This window comes from Mauremys mutica, chromosome 16, assembly GCF_020497125.1.
Source record: "Mauremys mutica isolate MM-2020 ecotype Southern chromosome 16, ASM2049712v1, whole genome shotgun sequence".
In the NCBI taxonomy this organism is placed as follows: domain Eukaryota; kingdom Metazoa; phylum Chordata; order Testudines; family Geoemydidae; genus Mauremys; species Mauremys mutica.
The window spans coordinates 6,481,743-6,502,413 of record NC_059087.1 but is presented as its reverse complement, the minus strand read 5'-3'; the positions used below and the strand labels follow the sequence as shown (position 1 = coordinate 6,502,413).

At 40.4% G+C, this 20,671-nt stretch overlaps 1 protein-coding gene across 1 annotated transcript in view; it reads left to right on the top strand.

Moving 5' to 3' along the window:
• The window catches only part of LOC123350907 (kinetochore-associated protein 1-like), a 67,928-nt gene that overhangs the window by 5,323 nt on the left and 41,934 nt on the right, over nucleotides 1-20,671 (top strand). Inside the window, exons 7-28 of the mRNA XM_044989796.1 lie at nucleotides 184-294; nucleotides 1,170-1,263; nucleotides 1,890-1,942; nucleotides 2,224-2,336; nucleotides 3,178-3,232; nucleotides 3,705-3,803; nucleotides 8,114-8,157; nucleotides 8,244-8,309; nucleotides 8,390-8,465; nucleotides 9,552-9,677; nucleotides 9,781-9,870; nucleotides 11,172-11,237; nucleotides 11,780-11,841; nucleotides 12,825-12,936; nucleotides 13,672-13,815; nucleotides 14,048-14,104; nucleotides 14,186-14,287; nucleotides 15,917-16,033; nucleotides 18,636-18,779; nucleotides 19,009-19,107; nucleotides 20,040-20,143; nucleotides 20,328-20,433. Coding sequence (XP_044845731.1) covers nucleotides 184-294; nucleotides 1,170-1,263; nucleotides 1,890-1,942; nucleotides 2,224-2,336; nucleotides 3,178-3,232; nucleotides 3,705-3,803; nucleotides 8,114-8,157; nucleotides 8,244-8,309; nucleotides 8,390-8,465; nucleotides 9,552-9,677; nucleotides 9,781-9,870; nucleotides 11,172-11,237; nucleotides 11,780-11,841; nucleotides 12,825-12,936; nucleotides 13,672-13,815; nucleotides 14,048-14,104; nucleotides 14,186-14,287; nucleotides 15,917-16,033; nucleotides 18,636-18,779; nucleotides 19,009-19,107; nucleotides 20,040-20,143; nucleotides 20,328-20,433 — 2,040 coding nt within the window. The remainder of the gene's footprint in view (nucleotides 1-183; nucleotides 295-1,169; nucleotides 1,264-1,889; nucleotides 1,943-2,223; nucleotides 2,337-3,177; nucleotides 3,233-3,704; nucleotides 3,804-8,113; nucleotides 8,158-8,243; nucleotides 8,310-8,389; nucleotides 8,466-9,551; nucleotides 9,678-9,780; nucleotides 9,871-11,171; nucleotides 11,238-11,779; nucleotides 11,842-12,824; nucleotides 12,937-13,671; nucleotides 13,816-14,047; nucleotides 14,105-14,185; nucleotides 14,288-15,916; nucleotides 16,034-18,635; nucleotides 18,780-19,008; nucleotides 19,108-20,039; nucleotides 20,144-20,327; nucleotides 20,434-20,671) is intronic.

The window sequence follows — 20,671 nt, the reverse complement described above, 5'->3', positions numbered from 1 at the left end:
TTTCCAGTTTACAAAACTTTGATTTGTATAGCTTATTAAACACTTTTGTCTGAACTTTTTAATTGCTGTAAAGCTAACTGATAAATGGGTAAACTGAAGTTTTCTTTACATCCTAAAGCTAGCATTTAAGTTTTAACAAACGTATTTATTATTCCATAAATAACTCGGTGGTCTTTTTTCCAGTTACAAGGGATGATCAAGACTGCTTTTATTTCTACAAAGGATTATCACACCCTTGGTTGTCTGAATTTTGTGACTGGTGACTTGATGAACAACATCCTGCTGATAATTGGGGTAAATTTACATACTGATATTTTAGTGAAAAAAAATTATGGAGACAAATGATTACGATCATCTGATGCATTAAGATGTCTATAAATGTAATAGTCTGCAATATCAGTAATCTTTTGCTCGATTTAAAAGACAATGTCAAGATTTTAGTTTTAAAGGGACAATTTGTCATTTCGAAACTAGGCATAGTGCTATGACAGTTGATGGTAAATGTGTGGCGCTTTACTAGTGATTATACTAAATTGTGGGATTTTAGTTCATCTGCACGTGCTCTTGAATTTCTAATCTAATGCTTGTTCTCAGAGGGCCCAATCTAATGTCAGCCTAAATCAATGAGAGCCATTTTATCAGGGCCACATTCAACAGACTTTTGCCAAAGTACAGTATAAAGTCCCAGTTGTCCAAAGTGCTTAAGCACGTGCATAGTCCCATTGATTTTAAGGGGATAAATTATGGACTAGGGCTCAATGTGGTCCGATAGATAGATACAACCCATGGTCTTGATCCAAATCCCATTAACTTCATTGCAGGTCTTTCCATTGACGGGTTTTGGATCAGGCACCAGGTCCTTTTGGATGCAAATTGTCTGTTTGTAAATGTTCTAGGCTTTTGGAAGAGCCAAAAAAAAAATCTATTTTAGTGGGCAAGAATGATTGATTTAAATATTGTGATATAGTCAGTTCCTGAAAATAGGAAAGGGAAAAAAACTACTTTGATTTTTTGAAATGTTTATCTTAACTATTAAGAGGCTGCGTAGGATACTCCAGTATGACTTGCAACTTCCTAGAAGCCTTTTTCTATTAAACTACAGTGAATGAGACACTTGACAACTACCAAAATTTCTAATATACAACCAAATTTTGGGGTTTTTTAAACAGGGTAAAGGTGACTGTGTGCTCTCCAAATGGGAGGTGGATCCTAGTAAAAACCTGGCGTCCATTCAAAGTTTTGCGGATTCAAGTATGATTACAGGTAAAACTTAAGAAATTTGCCTGTAAATTAAGAAGTCTATTTATATAAATAGACAGGAATATAAGTGAAAATATCTTGAGCTAATTTTTGTAATTGTTAGTTTACTGTTTTATTAATGCATGTAGTATTAAAAAAGGAGACTTTATTTTGTTGAGTATATACTGCAAGCCTAAATCTGTGCTTCAAAGTTGTTAACTTTTTGAAACAGATTTGTCTTCAGTGAAGTATTACAAGGATGTATGACTTATAGCTGGACTTCCATTTTTGACAGGGTTGAATAAACTTTTTTTTCCATTAATCTGCTTTCAAATATTTGTCTCTAGCTGAGGAGTGAATGGGAGCATTGTTTAAATAATGTTGTTGTTCTTCCTCCTGGGCTTACTCCTAAAAGCTGCTGAGCACTCTGGTTTGAATCTAACAAAGCAGTTCAGCAGATAAAAACTTAAGCATTTTCAGGACTGCGGCCTAAGTGTGCCCCTAGGATGACTGACTGTGTAAGATCCATTTTAAAAACTCTAAATAAACTGATTTGTAAATGGGTATTTCTACAAAATATTTGCAATTCAAATACGTTATTCCCAGACAAATATGTAACTTCACATAAATTTTGCTGTTTTCTTTCCTAGATGCAGTGCAACTTGAGGTCATAGACAACTTGTTGTTTGTCTTGGATAGTGAAGTAAGTATAATTTCACTGATCTGTCTCAAATTGCTTTTACAATGATTTTTTTTTACCTAATTTAAAAAAACTTTTATAAGGCAGAAAGATCTCTTTGCTTATAGAGGAGTTGATCTTGCAATGTGCTTGTTTCTTCTGACAGAAACACTTCAAGACCTGGTACACTTATTTACTGTATTGTAAATATATTGGTATCCTCCTTTTTGGATCTGCCAATCCAATAAAACATGTCTTGATTATGTCAAGAAAGTGGATATCTGACTTTTTTTGTTTTGTTCTAGAACGTTTTGAGCATGTGGGATGTTTATTCTCTTACCTTGACTTGGGATTGGCCTTTAGTTCATATTAAAGAATTTCTTCTAACTACAGAATCAGATTCTTCTTCAGTCATAAGGTAAATGAAGAATTATAGTACCGTCTTTAGAATATGAAGGGTCTGTTACAGCAGGAACTGTCCAACCCTCATTTGATTTCCTGTGGGTCTTGAGGTAATCCCCAGTTGGCAAGGACAGGAACTAAAGCTGAGATTTAACCATCGGGGCATCTAAGGATTGAACTGCATGGTATGACAGATCTAATTTTTGCTTCTCGCAGCATTCCACTGACATTTTTCTAGCTCAGTAAAGCACAATACTTGACCTGCAGCCCAAGTAGCCTCGACTGCCTTCCAGAGAGGGTAAAAATGAGGCCTCCTGCAGAGTGACTCTCCTTATTACTGTTAAAGCAGTTTAGAACACCCCCCCCCTAGAGTTGCAAGCATCACTTTGGCAAAACTCATCTGCTGGATTGAGCACTGGAGTATTGCTCTCAAGACTATGAGATAACATCCATAATAACTAGAATTTATATAGCATTTATCTTCAAAGTAGGAAAATAAGTAGTATCTCATTTTGCAGGTTGAGAAATCGAGGCACAGAGTTTAGGTGAATTGCCTACAACTACAAAAGAAATTGGTAACAGAGCAGAGATTAGAACACAAGAATTCTAGCTCTTACCATAAGACCATACTTTTCTTCCCAGTTTGCCACCACATGCATGGTTTCAAGCTTGGAAATTGAATTCCTATCCTATGTATGGTAACATACTGTGCTACTCTAAGGCCATATATTGTAGTAGTACAATATCTCAGTTTTCATAGAATACCTACATTTTACAAATTGTTTCAGTATCTTTCTTTTTATAAACTTCATAATTTAACATAAGATTGATTCAGTGTTTTGGTTTTTTCTTTATAGACAAGGGATTTCCAGCCTTAAACTAATAACCTTGACAGTACCTGTCAACAAACAGGTACAAATCTCTTTATCTATATTCTGTTTTATTTTGATTACACAGCAGTTGAAAAGCATGAAGATATGAGACGGCGGGTTGTGCATGTAGTCAATAGTTGCCTTTTTCTCAGTGTTTGCACTAAAGAAACCCCAAACTGGTATAAAAAGCAACTGTTACTTTGCTTTCTAATAGTTGCCCAATGTGAACGGGCATTGGAGTTAAGATAACTGAAACAGAATGTTGGCGTTAAATTAGACGTGCTTGTATTTACAAATATAATAAATGACCTCTAAAACAGTGTTCGACTTTCTAAATTTTTGGCGTTTGTCCTCTGGGGGGGCTCCAAAAAGTGCTCAATAAATTTTCTACTTCATTCTGTAGAAACATTCCAGAAAGAATCCTGCAAATAACTGTGGGGATTAATTTATTTTATCAGGCAGCACCAAATTGAGTTCTACATTTACCTTTTTGTTTTTCCCTTCTTTTATAGATGAGAAACCTCATGGTTTTTTCACTGCCTGCAATGCACCTGCTCTATTCTTTGGAAGTATCTGACGTTTCTTCACTGGTTCAAAGTGGAATCAGCACAGTATGTTTATATATTTTTTAAAAAGTTTATTAGTGTTTTAATATGTATAACTTCTAAAGTAGTTGCTATGTTGTGTTAGATTAGAGCCCCAAAAGTGGTAAAAACTGTACATGCATATAAGAACAATTCCTTCCCCTGATGATCTTACATTCTAAACTTAAAAAAACCAAAACAAACCCCTAAAAATAATCCAGAGGATGGAGCAAAGAGATAAATTATACAAACAGTTATCAGGGTGGTGCTGAGCCCATGTCTTGTTAGTTCAATATTTTTTATTGGCAGCTGTCAATAAATCTTGCTGTTAGATTTATGGTTTGTGTGGTTTTGTTTTCTTAGCGTAAACAATTTTTTTCGGTGATGCTGCTGAGAGAGGTTTTTATGCTAGATTTAATTGATGAGGTGACATCTTGACAAATGGATTTTTGGAGGGATATTCCAAACACAATGGGCAGTTTGGAAGAAGGAGCTGAGAGAGAGCCAAAGGGTTATCAAGGCTTGTGTCATTGGTAGAGTGGAGCGGGTTTTGGGAAATGTGAATGGATACCAAGACAGAGGTGTAGGTAGCTGTGCATCACTGCCCTCATTTTCAAGGTGCTAAATAAATTCTAGATTGGCTGTGCAGCACAGTGCAGAGCTGGTGGAATGACTCAGGAGTGTAATATGTTTGAAGCACTTGGCAAGAAATTTTTTTTTTTTTTTTGCAATGGCACTTGGAGACAATAGAGGCTAATATCTGTCAGTAGCTACCGGTGTGGTGCTCTGCTCTTGTTCGATAACAGTCGGCTGTATGTGTGTTCCCTCTTTGTGCTGTCCCGGCTCTGCGCAGATAGCTAACACAGCAAAGCCTGAGAGAACCCCCAAAGACCAGACTCTAGTAAGATACGAAGGAACTCAAGCCAGGTTTATTTGTCAAATGAAGCACAGTAATTTCCTATAGACTCTACGGGACATACTACAAATATGTACCCCCTGGCAATGGACACAGCTCAGTCAGTGGAGGGACACTCCACTGCCCCCTAGGCTGGAGAAAGATGCACACTCCGGGACCTACTTTTATACAGTTACAGGACATCCTACTCATCCCTACTGACCAGGGCTGGCTCCAGGCCCCAGCATGCCAAGCGCGTGCTTGGGGTGGCATGCCATGGGGGGTGCTCTGCCGGTCGCCAGGAGGGTGACAGGCAGCTCCGGCGGACCTCCCGCAGGGGTGCCTGTGGAGGGTCCGCTGGTCCCGCGGCTTTGGTGGAGCATCCGCAGTCGTGTCTGCAGGAGGTCCACCGGAGCCGCAGGACCGGCGACCGCCAGAGCACCCCCCGCGGCATGCTGCCGTGCTTGGGGCGGCAAAATTGCTAGAAGAACAGGAGCACTTGTGGCACCTTAAAGACTAACAAATTTATTTTAGCATGAGCTTTCATGAGCTACAGCTCACTTCTTTGGATGCATAGAATGGAACACACAGACAGGGGATATTTATACATACAGAGAACATGAAAAGGTGGAGGTATGCATACCAACAGGCAGAGTCTAATCAATTGAGATGAGCTATCGTCAGCAGGAGGAAAAACTTTTTGAAGTGATAATTAAGATGACCCATAGAAGGTGAGGAGAACTTAACATAGGGAAATAGATTCAATTGGCGTAATGACCCAACCATTCCCAGTCTTTGTTTAGGCCACAGTTAATAGTATCTAGTTTGCATATTAATTCAAGTTCAGCAGTTTCTCTTTGGAGTCTGTTTTTGAAGTTTTTTAGTTGCAAAATTGCCACCTTCAAGTCTGTCACTGAGTGGTTAGAGAGGTTGAAGTGTTCTCCCACTGGTTTTTGAATGTTATGATTCCTGATGTCAGATTTGTGTCCATTTATTCTTTTGTGTAGAGACTGTCCGGTTTGGCCAATGTACATGGCAGAGGGGCATTGCTGGCACATGATTTCATATATCACATTGGTAGATGTACAAGCCCCTGATGGCATGTCTGATGTGATTAGGTCCTATGATGGTGTCACTTAAATGGATATGTGGACAGAGCTGGCATCGGGCTTTGTTGCAAGGATAGGTTCCTGGGTTAATGTTTATGTTGTATGGTGTGCGGCTGCTGGTGAGTATTTGCTTCAGGTTGGGAGGCTGTCTATAAGCGAGGACTGGCCTGTCTCACAAGATCTGTGAGAGTGAGGGATCATCTTTAAGGATAGGTTGTAAATCTTGATGCGCTGGAGAGGTTTTAGTTGGGGGCTGTAGGTGATGGCTAGTGGTGTTCTGTTTTATTTTTTAGGCCTGTCCTGTAGTAGGTGGCTTCTGGGTACTCTTCTGGCTCTGTCAATCTGTTTTTTCACTTCAGCAGGTGGGTATTGTAGGTTTAAGAATGCTTGATAGAGATCTTGTAGGTGTTTATCTCTGTCTGAGGGATTGGAGCAAATACGGTTGTATCTTAAAGCTTGGCTGTAGACAATGGATCATGTGGTGTATCCGGGATGGAAGCTGGAGGCATGTAAGTAAGTATAGCGGTCAGTGGGTTTCCGGTATAGGGTGGTATTTATGTGACCATCGTTTATTAGCACAGTAGTGTCTAGGAAATGGACCGCTTGTGTGGATTGGTCTAGGCTGAGGTTGATGGTGGGATGGAAATTGTTAAAATCACAGAATTCCTTGAGGGCTTCTTTTCCATGAGTCCAGATGATGATGTCATCAATGTAGCGCAAGTAGAGTAGGGGCGTTAGGGAACGAGAGTTAAGGAAGCGTTGTTCTAAGTCAGCCATAAAGATGTTGGCATACTGAGGGGCCATGCGGGTACCCATAGCAGTGCCACTGACTTGACAATATATATTGTCCCCAAATGTGAAATAGTTGTGGGTGAGGACAAAATCACAAAGTTCAGCCACCAGGTTAGCCGTGATATTATCGGGGATACTGTTCCTGATGGCTTGTAGTCCATCTTTGTGTGGAATGTTGCTAGAGCCGCCCCTGCTACTGACATATTGAGGTACAGCCCCTTGGCTCATTAGGGTGCTGTTTCCCCTTTGATCATGTTTCAGACAAACAGATCTATCCATCATGCTGTCTTGTCTTTAACAAGGAACAGGCAGGTGCATCTTATGTCTATGGAGTGTCCTTGTAATGGGCTGTCCAGGTGCCATCTTGCTACAAGTTCCTCTTAGTAGCACTTATATGTGAAGGCACCTGCTTCTGACAACCCTCTTCTCACCAACTTCTGTGAGTGAGGCCTGCCTCTGGCTCACAGCCCAGCTTTTGCTTAGCAATGCCTGGAAGTACTTTGGTCCAGGCTTCAGGCCTCAGACTGGGTCTCTGAAACGAGTTTGTTTCAGGGCCTCATCTTACTACAATATCAAAGACCAAAGAAGAGGTGATGATGATAGTCAAGACAGTAGGGGGTCAGGACAGAAATGTTGGCTTTCTAGATGAAGAGGAAAGCTTTCCTTTTAAAGACATGAAGGAAGAAGTGACTGTCAAAGTTCAGGGCCCACTCCACCGGTATGCCCCTTCATGGTCCCTTAGGGCCTCCACTTTAGACTCCTGGCTCTTGGGTAGACACCCGTGTGACTCTCCCTCCTGACCAGGTATTTTCCAGGCTGCACAGTTCCTGCCTACACAGATATTCCCAGCGAGCCAGACTGCCTAAACAGGCCAGCATCTGTGCTTCACTTTCTTTCCAGAGGCTATGAATAGCTATAATTACCAGCGGTCACAACTGACCACATAGCTCTTTTGTAAGCAAGTACATTTATTTTTAAGGTGAAAACATTTAAAAATAATAAAGGAAACTACACACTTGTTAGGCATATTGTTCAGTATATTCCTTTTGATCATCCAGGCCTTGCATTCCATTTCCCCCAAAGAGGTTACATACAATCCTGGCCTAAAGTAACACATAAACCATTAATTTAATACATTGGACCTCAAATATTTAAACTTAATTCACTAATGCCTCCCAAGGATACTGCAGGAAATTGCCATATCTGTCAGGGTGATATGGCCTGGATTTGGGGGCGGGGGGGGGAGAAGGTGAGGGAGAGGTCAGAAAATGACACTACTGTTGAGGGCTTGAGTGTCAGAATGGAAGTGTCAACAGTAGTTGAGCTGGGATAACGGGGGATTTTGGGTAGAAAGACAGAGTTCAGTTTGGGCCATCTTAAGTTTTAGATGGTGGCAGCCATCCTGGACAAAATATTAGTGAGACAGCAATAGATAAAAAAAATCAACATTCCAAATTAATAACCTTTTCATTATTGCTAGTTGCTTTGAACTGCTTGAGATTAATTTTTTTGTAACTTTAGTTTCTAATTGTCTACTGCAGGATACAATATACTTTTTGGAAGGTATTAATGAAAATCACGAAGAGTAAGTCATATATTTACATTTAATTAGATTACTGTGTCCAATTATTTTATATCCATACACTGTCATAATTCCATAATCACTTTCAGGTCCCCTGAAGGCCCGGTGTCTGTCTTAGTATTGAGAAGTTTAACAGAAGCCTTGCCAGAAAACAGGTATTTTCTGCTTTGAAATTTTGCTTTCTCTTTAAGTAACTTTGATACCTTATCACGCTGTATTTAATTTTGCTCCCTAGATTAAGTCGCTTACTTCACAAGCACAAGTTTACTGAAGCTGAGAATTTTGCGATTCAGTTTGGACTGGATGTTGAGGTAAATGACTCATACTTGGCAATAAATTAAGAGATTAATTTGTGAGATTGAATTTATGAACCGAGTTTCTGTCTGTTAATTTCTTAATACGATATAAAACAGTCAAATTGTGAATTAGCTTTTAAAATAAACTGATTTAAGATAAGCAGGTGTGTGTGACATAACTAATATACCTCTGAACCATTCTGCATAAGTACTGTATGCCTTCTGATGGAAGTTACCCATATAAGTATCAAGCGGTATAGCACTGCTTGAAGAGCAGCACTTAATGTATGTTGATTAACAATAAGAAGGCTGGCTGGCTTGCCTCACTGCATTATTATTAGAACTTCCTTGGGGTATTGGATCTAATCCTGCAGGGTCCTGAGCTCCCTCAATTCCTATTAGAGACATCAGCTCCTCCCAGTGGAAGCTCTCTTGGCCTTATTCTGAACTTGAGCTATTTCTTTTATAGACAGACCCTTCTCAATTGGCAAAAAATCATGTTGGGGACAATGCTGCACTAGCTTTTTCTATGGCAATTCAGGGGAGTTTTGCCATTTGACTCTAATGGTAGCAGAAGCAGGACTGTAGCACTTGCCTTAGACACTAAATGCTAATTGTTCATGTGCACTAGAAAATTTGATTAATCATATCTTCTGAAATTGATCAAGACAAGATTAGAATTTATCGACAAATTTCCCTTAGAGTTAATGGGTGATCACAACAGGCTGCTAATCCCATCTATCTTGATTAGTTACTTTATAGTTCTTTAATGAAGAGTTAAAATAGCCATAGGCTTTTTAAAAATAAATAATAATAATCTTTCCAGAGTCCTGAAGATAGGAGGTTTTATAGAGTCCTTTAGACTTTTTCCATCACCCACCCTGCACTCCCATGTAAACATGTCGTTTAGTAAATCAAAAAGTACCATGATAGTTAAGTACCTCTTAAATGAGGACATGCACCTTATTTGGACCTAGTTTCCTCAAGAATAATATTGCGATCTGACCATGTGGTGGTCTTTCCACTACAGAGAGAGATTATCTCTTTTTAAAGAAGTAGGATGCTAGTTTTAAAAGTGTCCGCCTTTGTTTTTTAAAACAGCTTGTTTACAAAGTAAAAGCAAGTGCTATTTTAGAGAAATTGGCTTCATCTTCCATTGGGAGTTATGGCCAAACAGTTTGGTCAGACCTTGTGGATGAAGCTAAAGAAAATCTGCATAAAACACAGGTAAATGCTTTATATGTTGCATGACTCTTATTGTACACATTCAACCAAACTGAAAGGGAGCTGGGAGTTAAGAATTTTAAACTGTTTTTTTTTAATCAAACAGGATAACCATTTTGTCGTGGATTACTGTATAAATGCTCCATGGCCAACGTATGAAACAACTCAGGAAATGTTAAACTATGCTAAAATCAGAGTAAGTTTTATATGAAATTGCTCATACCAGTAGATTTCTGCTCCGTTTTCCCACTTGACTTGAATGACTATCACTCTCCAAGGGATGTTGCAGCTCAACAAAGAATGATACTGTTTTGGAGGACTGGCCAAAAAATTACACAAACTAAGGCCTAAGCAAAAGGAGAGATGCTGTTGTACACTTTGTTAGGCTTTATCCTAGCATAGAGCAGTATTTCCAGTTAATGCTTGCTGTCAACAGCAAGCATGCCAGACACATTGCCTAACATGAAAATCATTTCTGCTTGTAGATGTGGTGTGTGGGCTAGTTTTCTAGATGACTTTCCTTGTGCTCTTGTGTTATGAAGGGATCCTTTTCCCCTATGCAAAGAGCAGGACAGGGTTTTGTTTGCACATTGGACACCAGGATTTAGTCCTGGGTAGCAGGCCTACCAAGCCCTTTGCAGGGACTGAAAACTAAACATTTGAATTTTTCATTCTTTTCACATTCCAGACTTTCCTGCCTTATTTAAAAGAACCAGGTAGATGTATTATGGCCCTGATCCTGCAAACACTGTATACATGTAGAACCCTGCATCCGATCCACAAAAATTATCTGCAGATATCCACTGATATCTGCGAATTTTCAGGGTTCTACACTGGGGGCTGGGCTGAGGGTCCGAGGCATCCTCCCCCTCCCTCCCACCGGAGCCCAGTCGTGGAGAGCCGTATGGGCAGCTGTGGGGAGTCTGCGTGGAGTCACGGACCTTCCACCTGTCCTCGGCTGGGCGGAGAGCCTGGAGGCCAGGGATACGGCCAGGGGCTGCTCTCAGCCCGCTCCACCAGTGGTCCCCCCCCCCCCCACACACACCCACGGGCAGGTGGAGGGTCCACCGTGGCTCCCCAGCTGGCCTGGGAGGGGGGAGACCTGTGGAAGAGCCCAGGAGCTGCTTGGGCCCCCTTCCCAGGGCAGGTGGAGGGTCCGCTGCAGCTCCCCACAGCTGCCCACCCAGCTCTTACCATGGCCGGGTTGCAGCTCCGAGCCCCCTCCCTTTGCGGATACAAAATTTGTATTCACATCCATGCTGCTATCCACAGAAATGGTCCATGGATATAAAGCGGATACCTGCAGATTTGCAGGGCTCTACATACATGCAAAGATCCCATGGAAAGATTGAGAACTTGCAGGATCAAGTCCTTGATTTATGAAGATACTAGTTTTTTGTTAGTGTTTACATTAAAATTCTATAGCGCTGTGCAGTATCTGATACATTATGCATCAACGGTATTGCCAACTATTGTGTGTTAATACATTCATTTCAGATCTTGAAGAGGGATGACAAAATGATTGCTTCCTTATCTGATGGGGTTCAAGTGTCCATAACAGAAGTAAGAGAACAAATGAAAATTGCCTTTATTTAAAAAAAAATGGTTCACTTCTTCTTTTAAACAGTTAGGCAATTTTTAAAATTGGATTAATGTTTATACATCTTAAAAATTTAATCTAAAAACACTCAACGAGATCCTGATATTGATGTTCCTTCTAGCATGAATGTTTCCTCTTGCTATAGAAATGAATGCTTCTTGAGTACTCTAGAAACCAGAGAGATCAATGTGATGTTTGTCTCGAATTTTTAATGTTGTTAAGGAGCTTTTAAACAACTATAAAATGTTTGTGTGTGTTCAGCCCTGTTGTAGCTAAGATGCTATTCTTACAGTGTACAGGAGGTGGAGTATAAGCCATTTATAGTCTTGAATTTTTGGAATAATATGTACTAAGTAAATTGTCCTGCTTGACTAATTGGTTAGAGATTTTGGAAACCACCTGTACTTATCATTTTTATATTGTTTTTTCTTAACCATTTTAACATCACACTCTGAATATCTAGAGTTTTGCCTTCAACTAAAATAACTCCTTTATCTCTGTACAGGTACTGAGAGCTCAAGCAAGACTAACTACTTTCTATGGAGCCTTTGGACCAGACAAATTCAGGTTTCCATTAAAAAAAAAATTATATATATTTTTTAAATGTTGGGCTTTCCACTTGGTGTCTCCTCCTTCACTCCTACTTTTACTCTCCCCCCACCCCCAGAGCAGGTAGTGGGGAAAGAGGCAGAGCTCCACTTCTGTACCTAACATGACAGCTGAGCTAGCACAGAGGAGAGGGAAGTAACCTGGCTCCAGTGGGCTGCAGGAAGCTACTTCTGCCCCAGGAGCATGGTGGGAGAAAGAAAGGAATTCTGACCATCAGTCATAGTTCCTTTACTCCTGAGTCTGTTTTTCCCCAGAGCTGCTCATGGTGTTAGCCAAAGGCTCAATCTAGTACGTCAGGCTTTTTCCTTTTCCTTCTATGGTCTTATTTTTTAATTTCCTATCTGCATAAGATGACAAACAGCAGAGCAGGCTGGCTGCTTGTTTTGTTTTATTTATTTATTACAAGCAAATTAAGCAGAGAGAAATGTGTATCTTCCTTACATGGGGGTCTAATTTTCCCTCTATGCCTGTACGCAATCATTAGGTTGGTGGTAGTTCTGCCACACACAAAGGGGGAAATACACCACAGCGCCTTTTTTTTGGACATTAGTATTCATTCCTTCATTGGGCTCATGATATACCATCAAGTAGCTGCATTGTGCCTCCTTGCAAAACAAAAACTGAGGAGGCCAGAAGGGAGCACGTAAAGTAAACCCTGGCCATTTGAACCAGAGGAGAAGTCAAGCCAAGCCTACCCTATGTGGTGAAAATATGTAACCTAGATTTTTCTGTTGCAGCTGCTTTATTTTAAGCATTATTTAGCAGAAAATTGGTATTTGTGGATGTGTGCCATAAGAGGGATATGATTTTTCAAAATCTATATTCACTTTACCACTATCTCTATTCTATAAAAGCTTGTTGGAATGTGTGTATGTATGTGTAATATAGATTTTAAATACTGTACATGAAAGCCTAATCACTTTTCCTCATCACACTCCTAGTGGAATTGCTTGGACTGAATTCTTGAATAATGAAGATATTTTCAAGAACATCCTCTTTCAGCTACAAGAAGGCAATCTTCCTTGTGCGCAGTACCTCTGGCTTAGGCATCAGGTATGAAGTCTCAGGTGTTGTTGTTTAAATCTCTGGTCTTCTAGAAAGACCAGTATTAAACACCTCCTTAACACTTAAAGTCTAAGAGGTTCCCATCTTTGAGGCTGATTACATTATCCTAGTTCCTTTGCATTCTGAACTTGTTACTGGTTAGACAAATTAATTTCTGTAACATTACAGATAAGTCCTTTTGGGGGGATGCCAAAGCCATGAAAGATGACATTTTTGGGACTCTGTCAGGCTTGCCATCTTGTGTTTACCTTCTCAGGAGCCATGGATCTTGCTCACTAACAGAATTTTTAAGGCTTGCTTCAGACTTGTTTGACTGCTGCCTTGAAAATGCTTTAAAAGCAGCTATGTGAATTGAGATGTAACAAATCCAAAATGGTGGCCACAAGCTATTGAATTTCCCACTGTCTTGCTGGAGAGAGTTATGGATCTCTAGCTTTTTTTTCCCCCCTAAAACGATGGCATTGCAAGCCCATTTCTGCTTCCACTGAAGTTTGTGGCAGCAAGATTGTGTTCTATATGTTGTGATAAATTCACTTCACTCAAGTTTCGTTTAACTTGACTACACTCTCTTTAACGAGATTATTTTTCTTGATTTCATATCTGTGAATGGCCAAACTCTTCACTAATATAAAGACAAGTTAGAAAGAGGTATCTTTATCTGATATTACATAATATCATATACACTATAATAAAAAAACATACCTTTTTGCTTTTATATCTTAGGCAGATTTTGAAAGCAGCTTTGATGTGAAAATGCTGGAGGACCTGCTTCACACAATCTGTGCCACCATTCCTGTAAAAGAACTGTGTCTGTGGTTTAAAAATGTTGTGATTCCTTTCGTAAGGAGGGTTGTGCCACAAGGACAGGTAAAACTATTAAAAGAAACATCCATGCAGATGACATTTATAGAAAATACCTTTTCAGATTAAGGTACACTGTTATATGCAAGCCTTTTGCAGAAATGATATTTTTATACTCAAAAGCCATTTCTTTAGTATTGTGACTTTCTGCAATTTGTTTAAAAAATTAATAATTTTACTTCATATTGTAAATGTTTTGCTTTAGCACACAACATTTTAATCATTTTTTGTATTTCAGAAAATATTAGCAAAATGGCTAGAACAAGGAGCTCGAAATCTTGAATTAACTGATAAGGTAAAGTACAGTTATGCTGCAAAAACCTTGTATTTCTACACTTGTACTGATAGTCTCACTAATTTCTAATATTTTGGCTAGGCAAATTGGCCAGAAAATGGACTTCAAATGGCAGAAGTGTTTTTTACAAGTAAAAATCCAGGTGAACTGGGACTTGCATCTTCCTGGCGTTGGATTCCCTTGGTAAGGAGTATAATTAATTGATAACACTATGTTATTAAATAGTTACATTACTGGGACACAGATCTTAACATGGTTTTTTATAATCTGATTGCTAAGACCCAGCAATAGCAATAAAATACATATTATTTTGGTGAGGGAAGACTCATTCCCCTGAAATGAGGAATTAAGTTCCTATCTTCCTTTGTCTTGTCTTTTAATAGATGTCCTTTTTGCTAGCCTTAAAGTATTTGCAGTTCTGAAATTGCAATGTGACATGTCTCTCCCTAGCTCAAAAAGGGGGGGGAATTACTTATAGCATGTCAGAAAGTTCCTGACTGTTCTTCTCAACAATGTTTACAACAAATCTTTTGTGAAATGCTGAACTCGTTTCAGTGATTATACAAACGAAATCAATTATGGTAGCTCTATCAGACAGTCTGTTCACTGCTGTCTCTTCAGCAATGCAACATGTTTTTGCAGTTTCAGTCACTTTTATTGTGTTGTGACAAATCATAACACTTAGCAGATTCCTGTAGTCAGTTAAGTTGACTCTCAACTCTTGCCATAAATCCCTATATATGAAGGTAGTACATATACTATAGTACAATTTTGTATAGCACCTGCAATATAACATTGCAGAATGATTTATGGCTTTAAAAAGACACATTATCAGGAGGACATAAACCTATTAGCAAGACACTAAAAGGCTACCATATGGGGAGTGCCCACCAGTTAGGTTCAGGGTCCAACTCGGGCACACAGATATTAATGATGGACAGCAATACAACACTAAGGTAGAACTCCTTTTGTTTCTTAGAGCCTTCTGGTTGCAGTGAAGAGGGGCAAAATGGTGTTTGCCACTCTACCTCTCACCAGCCTCAATTTTTTATCCTACTGCTACATGAATAAATCTGGTGTCTATTAGTCAGCATTTCTTAGCAGCAGCATGAAATTGACATGATTCTTGACAGTCACTACTGAATAGAAATGATTAAACTAATCAGTCTTGTTTAACTTGTTGCTGTTTGCCAAAGGCAATGAACATGCCTATTTGTAGGGGCAGGAAAACGACACTGAATTGGCTGGCTTTCAGTTCACATTTGAAAGAGTATCTCCACAGAAGTAACACCAGCAACTTAGTAGATTTTGTTTTGTTTGTTTTTAATGAAAGCTTAAATTCCACAGAAATAGGACTTCCCCTCCTCCCCAGGCCACGGGAGTGTAGGCACAAGTAGCTTTTTCCAAGTCTTGGATTAGGCCATGCAAATAAAAGTAAATTTATGTAGGTTATAGTAAAATGTATTCTATAGATACAGTAGCACCTGTAGATAGGGTGGGACAGAGGTGACAAGAAATGATGTGCAAAACAAAGCAAACCAACTGCTCATTGCAAAAGCTGAAAATATGGAAACTCTATCAGTAGAGCAAAGTAATTGTCAGAGCTATGGTCTTTAAACCCTCTCAGTCCTACACGTTAAACGCTCAATAAAAAGCAGATGAGTTGTCTCTTCCCACTCCTGATATGTCCCATTTTCAGACTCTGGGCTGACTTTTTTTATTGTGTTTTTTATGAAAACAATAGCAGTTCTGCAAAGTATGCAAACTTCAGACAATTATCGATAAGCTCCTCAGGAAATTTCTCTGTTTCAGAAGTGTGGCGATTGTGAAGAGGTACATCGGTTAAAGAAGTTAGTGAATGATTTACAAGAATTGGTAGATCTCTACAGAAAGTACAGCTGCAAACTAGCGCTCTGTAATTTTGAAAAGGTAATATTGCAGGCATATTAAAAATAATATCTGAGTACTGTCTGTATTGTTGACACTTCATAAAAATCACTGAAACAGAATAGTTCTGTGGATTATTGACCATAGGATCTCAAGCCAAGAACTACATGGTAATAATCCCTGCTCTGATACCAACTTTTTGGTTTCATGTTCACTTAATGGCATATAGCTATTTTTAGCAGTCTAGAGTGCCGCAGCCTCCTACTCCCCACCCCCCTGAACTTTTCACTGCTGCATGTAACCTCACACCACAGTGTGGACACAGCCCACTTAACTGCAGCATTTGCCACCCTCTTGCATCAACGGGTGAGCAAACTTGATGGGTCCTGCAGTGAAAAGGAGACAGTCCCAGGAGCAAGGGAGAGACACACTCCCCAAACGACAATAGGTAGTGCTTCCCGCTGGGCATCTCAGGCACCCATTGGCCAGCTGGGGGAGAGGTGCTGATTGGCCAACATTTCCCAGCTCTCAGAATTTAGGCCAGTTCAGGGGCCATGTGGAGCCTCTTTTGGCTCTTGCCAGCAGCCCACTACCCACCCGAACTAGAAATAAGAACCTAGCCTGACAGATGCTGTGGGTCTAGCCGATCACCTGTTTAGGGGGTCAGGAATGAGGTTTTTCCCATGTACCAATTGGCAGAGGATCAAGGAGTATTTTTTTTTCCTCCAAGCACTTTCAAACCACAGTGGGTTGAGTAGGTACACACTTGGTACCTGTAGCCGATCGCTGCTGACTCACCGGTGCAGCGCCTCCTGCTGGTCAGTCCTGGAATTAGCATATCCAGCTCAGGAGCACCTCCTCTGGCCGGTTTCTCCCTGCCCTTACCTGCCTCTCTGCAGTCCCTTTATCTCCACCACGTATAGGCCCCACATGCCTCCTGGACCACAGTGTCCCTCACCCAGGGAACCCCACTCACCTCAGTGACCCACTGCCAGTCCTCATCTAGCCCCTTTACTCAGGGGCTAAACTGCAGTCTGCATAATGACCACTCATCATTGACTAGGGGGTTGGACCTGCAGCCCCAGTACCTCTTTAGGCCTTCCTGACAGGTCTCAGCCAGGGAGGTTGCCAGGCCTGAGCTCCCCAGCTCAGCCTGCCTCTTCCCCAGCCCTGCTCTGTTGAAGGTACCCTATGCTCCCAGGCAGCCCAGTCCTTCCCACCCCAAGGTTGGAGTGAGACTGCCTGTCTCCTAGCTCACAGCCCTTTTTATACCAACCCTACCGGGCCTGGATTGGCTGCTACATGCCTTCGTCTGATTGGCTCTTCGGGGAAGCCCTTTCCCAGAGCTGGTTTTAACCCCTTTCTCCCCAGAGTGGGGTGCTCGCCCCGCTACAGGATCTAACGGGTATTGGAGTGGAGTTGTTTGTTCATTACAACTTGCATCGGGTTTCCAATGCAGTTAAGAGAATACCATGAACAGTTCCCAGAGGTAAAAGACCTGGGATTTTGGTACTGGGCCTTGAACTCAAGTGATAGGGTGAGACTTTGTCACCTTTGTGGGCCAAGGTCAGACCTTGTGATCCTTGTGGGCCGAGGTCCTCACCCTGCTACACCCTCTGTCTCCCTTGTGGTGGGGAGGGTGATGAGACCTAGAGCTGAGACCTGCGGGTTGGCTGAGTAGAGCCTACCCTGTGTTATGGGTTATGTGGTAAGGAGCCCTGTAACTTCTGCACTGGAACCAATTAAATGCCTGGTATAAGAATATGGGTGATGGGCAGGTAGCACCCCTCCATTGTGTTAAAGCTGTGACCTACTGCTTAATTCCATGCATGTGTCTGTCCTCATTTTGATGCTGTGTCCATATCCAGTAGCTACATGTACCCTCCATGCAGCTGCAAGTGTAGACAAGGCCTTTGGCTTTGGGTAGATCATTTAATCTTGCTGTGCCTTACTTTCCCTATACATAAGAACGGCCATACTAGGTCAGACCAAAGGTCCATCTAGCCCAGTATCCTGTCTTCAGATAGGGGCCCATGCTAGGTACTTCAGAGGGAACGAACAGAACAGGTAATCATCAAGTGATCCATCCTCTGTCGTTCATTCCCAGCTTCTGGAAAACTGAGGCTAGGGATCCCATCCCAGTGAATAGCCATTGATGGACCTATCCTCCATGAATTTCTCTAGTTCTTTTTTGAAGCCTGGTATAGTCTTGGCCTTCACAACATCCTCTGGCAGAGAGTTCCACAGGAATAATAATATTAAACCACCACAAAAGGGTGTCATGAAGTACATTTATTGCATGGAAATGCTTTCAAGATATAAACTGCTATATAAATGTAATTAGGCATGGTCCCTTCCCCTATTAGTTTACAGTTTCTGATAGTGTCTATTGGATGACAGTACAAGCTTGTAGTGGAGGAGAAATCAAACGTTTAGCTCAACACAAGAAGGCTTTGTGGAAGAAGTCTGTAGGGGGGTTGGTTTTCTTTGGGCTGGGCAATGAATGTTAGGGGCTGAAGTTTTTCCTTTGACTTCATGGGCATTGGATAAGGCCCTTGGTGAAACGAAGGAAGAATGCTGTTTGTTGTGCTGTTCTAACATGCTGTGGAGCTTGTGTTTCTGTAACTGTTTTTCTGCCCCCTAGGAGAATGCAAGTACAATAGTATTCCGCATGTTTGATAAAGTTTTGGCACCAGAGCTCATTCCATCCATTTTGAAGAAGTTTATAAAGCCATACATACATGAACATAATCTACAACAGGATGAACTTCTCTTGCAGTATATAAAGGTATCAATTTTCCCTCCTTTTTTAAAAGGACATTATTTTAGGCAAGAAACCAAGTATGCTTGTTTGCTATTTACTCTTACAATTTAGGGCCAGCTTCTGATATCCTTACTCCTGTGTACAATCCCATTGATCTGAATGATAAAATCTGGTCCTTAGTGTTTAAATTATCGAATGCTCCTGCCATAATTCTGAATGTTTAGTATTAAACTTTATTTATCAAAATACTCAGGACTTGCTAGAGCGCTGTCGCACACGATCTACATCAGTGTTTGAAACTGCATGGGAGGCAAAGGCAATAGCTGTCATTGGCTGCATATCTGATACAGATGTAAGTACACTAAATAAATGTACAAATGGATCTTATGCTTGTTGTGTTATGAATGAAAAAATTGTTTGTATTCAAGAACAGAATCCATTGCATGGTAGAAGTAAGAGATGGGCCAAATACTGTCCTGCATTTCAGTCAATCCTAGGAGGATTCTTTGCTTGGTCTAGTGCCTTTTACCTTTTCCTTTACTTAAGGCTGTTTTGTTTCTGCTTTCCAGCTATCCTGGATAGTTGTGCAAGTGGCCTTCTGCAAGGTGCAGAGCACCCTCAATTTTCATGATTTCGGGGGTGGTGGATCACAGTGGTGCCATTTGGGAGAGAGGCCAGTGTGGTTGTGCATTTCATTATCATTGAGCCACCAGGATTACTTCTGTCGTCACCATGGCTTTGTAGTTGTAGGTTTATCTTTTAGAAGAGTTGTTTCATTATCAGCAGTTCTTTTTCTCATATAATACTATGTTAAGGTACATATAAATTTTTGGAAGCATTGCAAGAGCACCTTCCTGAGCCTTTTAGTCATTTAACAACAATTAGACCTACCTTCAAGAACTTTATACAACCTTGTAGCACACCTTGCATGATTTAATATTTTATTTAAAGTTTTTGGAAGAAGCTCTCTAATCCCTTTTAATAAGGTTGCCAAAAGACAAACTTAGAAGAAAATAAATCATACATCTTAGAAAACGTTACAAATATAAAACACAGCTATCTAACATCAATGGGAATTCTGCATGTAGAACTCTAACAGAATTGGGCTATAAATTATTCTGATAGTTTGAAGGCTTTCAGGGTGTGTCTGGGATACCCCCTTGTATAAATGGAGTTTGGGAAGGGAGAAACCTTCCATGTCTAACAGAGTTATGGGTAAACTATACTTGAAGGAATTATGTAATGTAGAGCTTTGTTTTCAGAGAAATTTGGATTTCTTTGCAGCTGAGATTTGATGCAGTACTGCAGATAATGCATGGTGCTGTGGTGCCTTGGAGTGCAGCTGTGGAGCAGCTGGTGAAGCAGCATTTGGAAATGAAACATGTCAAGTAAGGGAACATTACTTAACTCCTAACACCTATCTCTTCAAAATCTTTTAAGATATTTTACTCTTTTTTTTTTGTTTTTTTCTTTCAATTAGAATTCAGGGTTGAATTCTACCTTTTTATTTTTTAAAAATAATGCCGTTAGAAGAAGCAAAGCTATTAATAATAGTGACATATCTATTTGTAGAGTGAAGTTATTGCAGGAAAGTTCCAGACTGATGGAGATGAAGAAGCTGTTACGGGGCTATGGGATAAGAGATACTAATCTTTTAAAGGACAAACAGATGATAATGGTAAGTGACGAGATACTACTTTTATTTATATTTTTACTTTTCTTCTATGATATATATTCAAATAAAGATTACTAAACAAGGCTGAGTATTTAGGAGCCAGATTTTTAAAAGATCTTAGCACCCAGCAGCTCCCATTGTTCTATTTTTTCTTTTGAAAAGTCTGACCACTTCCTTTAGATGCCTAAATGAGAGCTGAGCTCTATTGGGGGGGGAATCAGACCACATAGACAATCCAGAA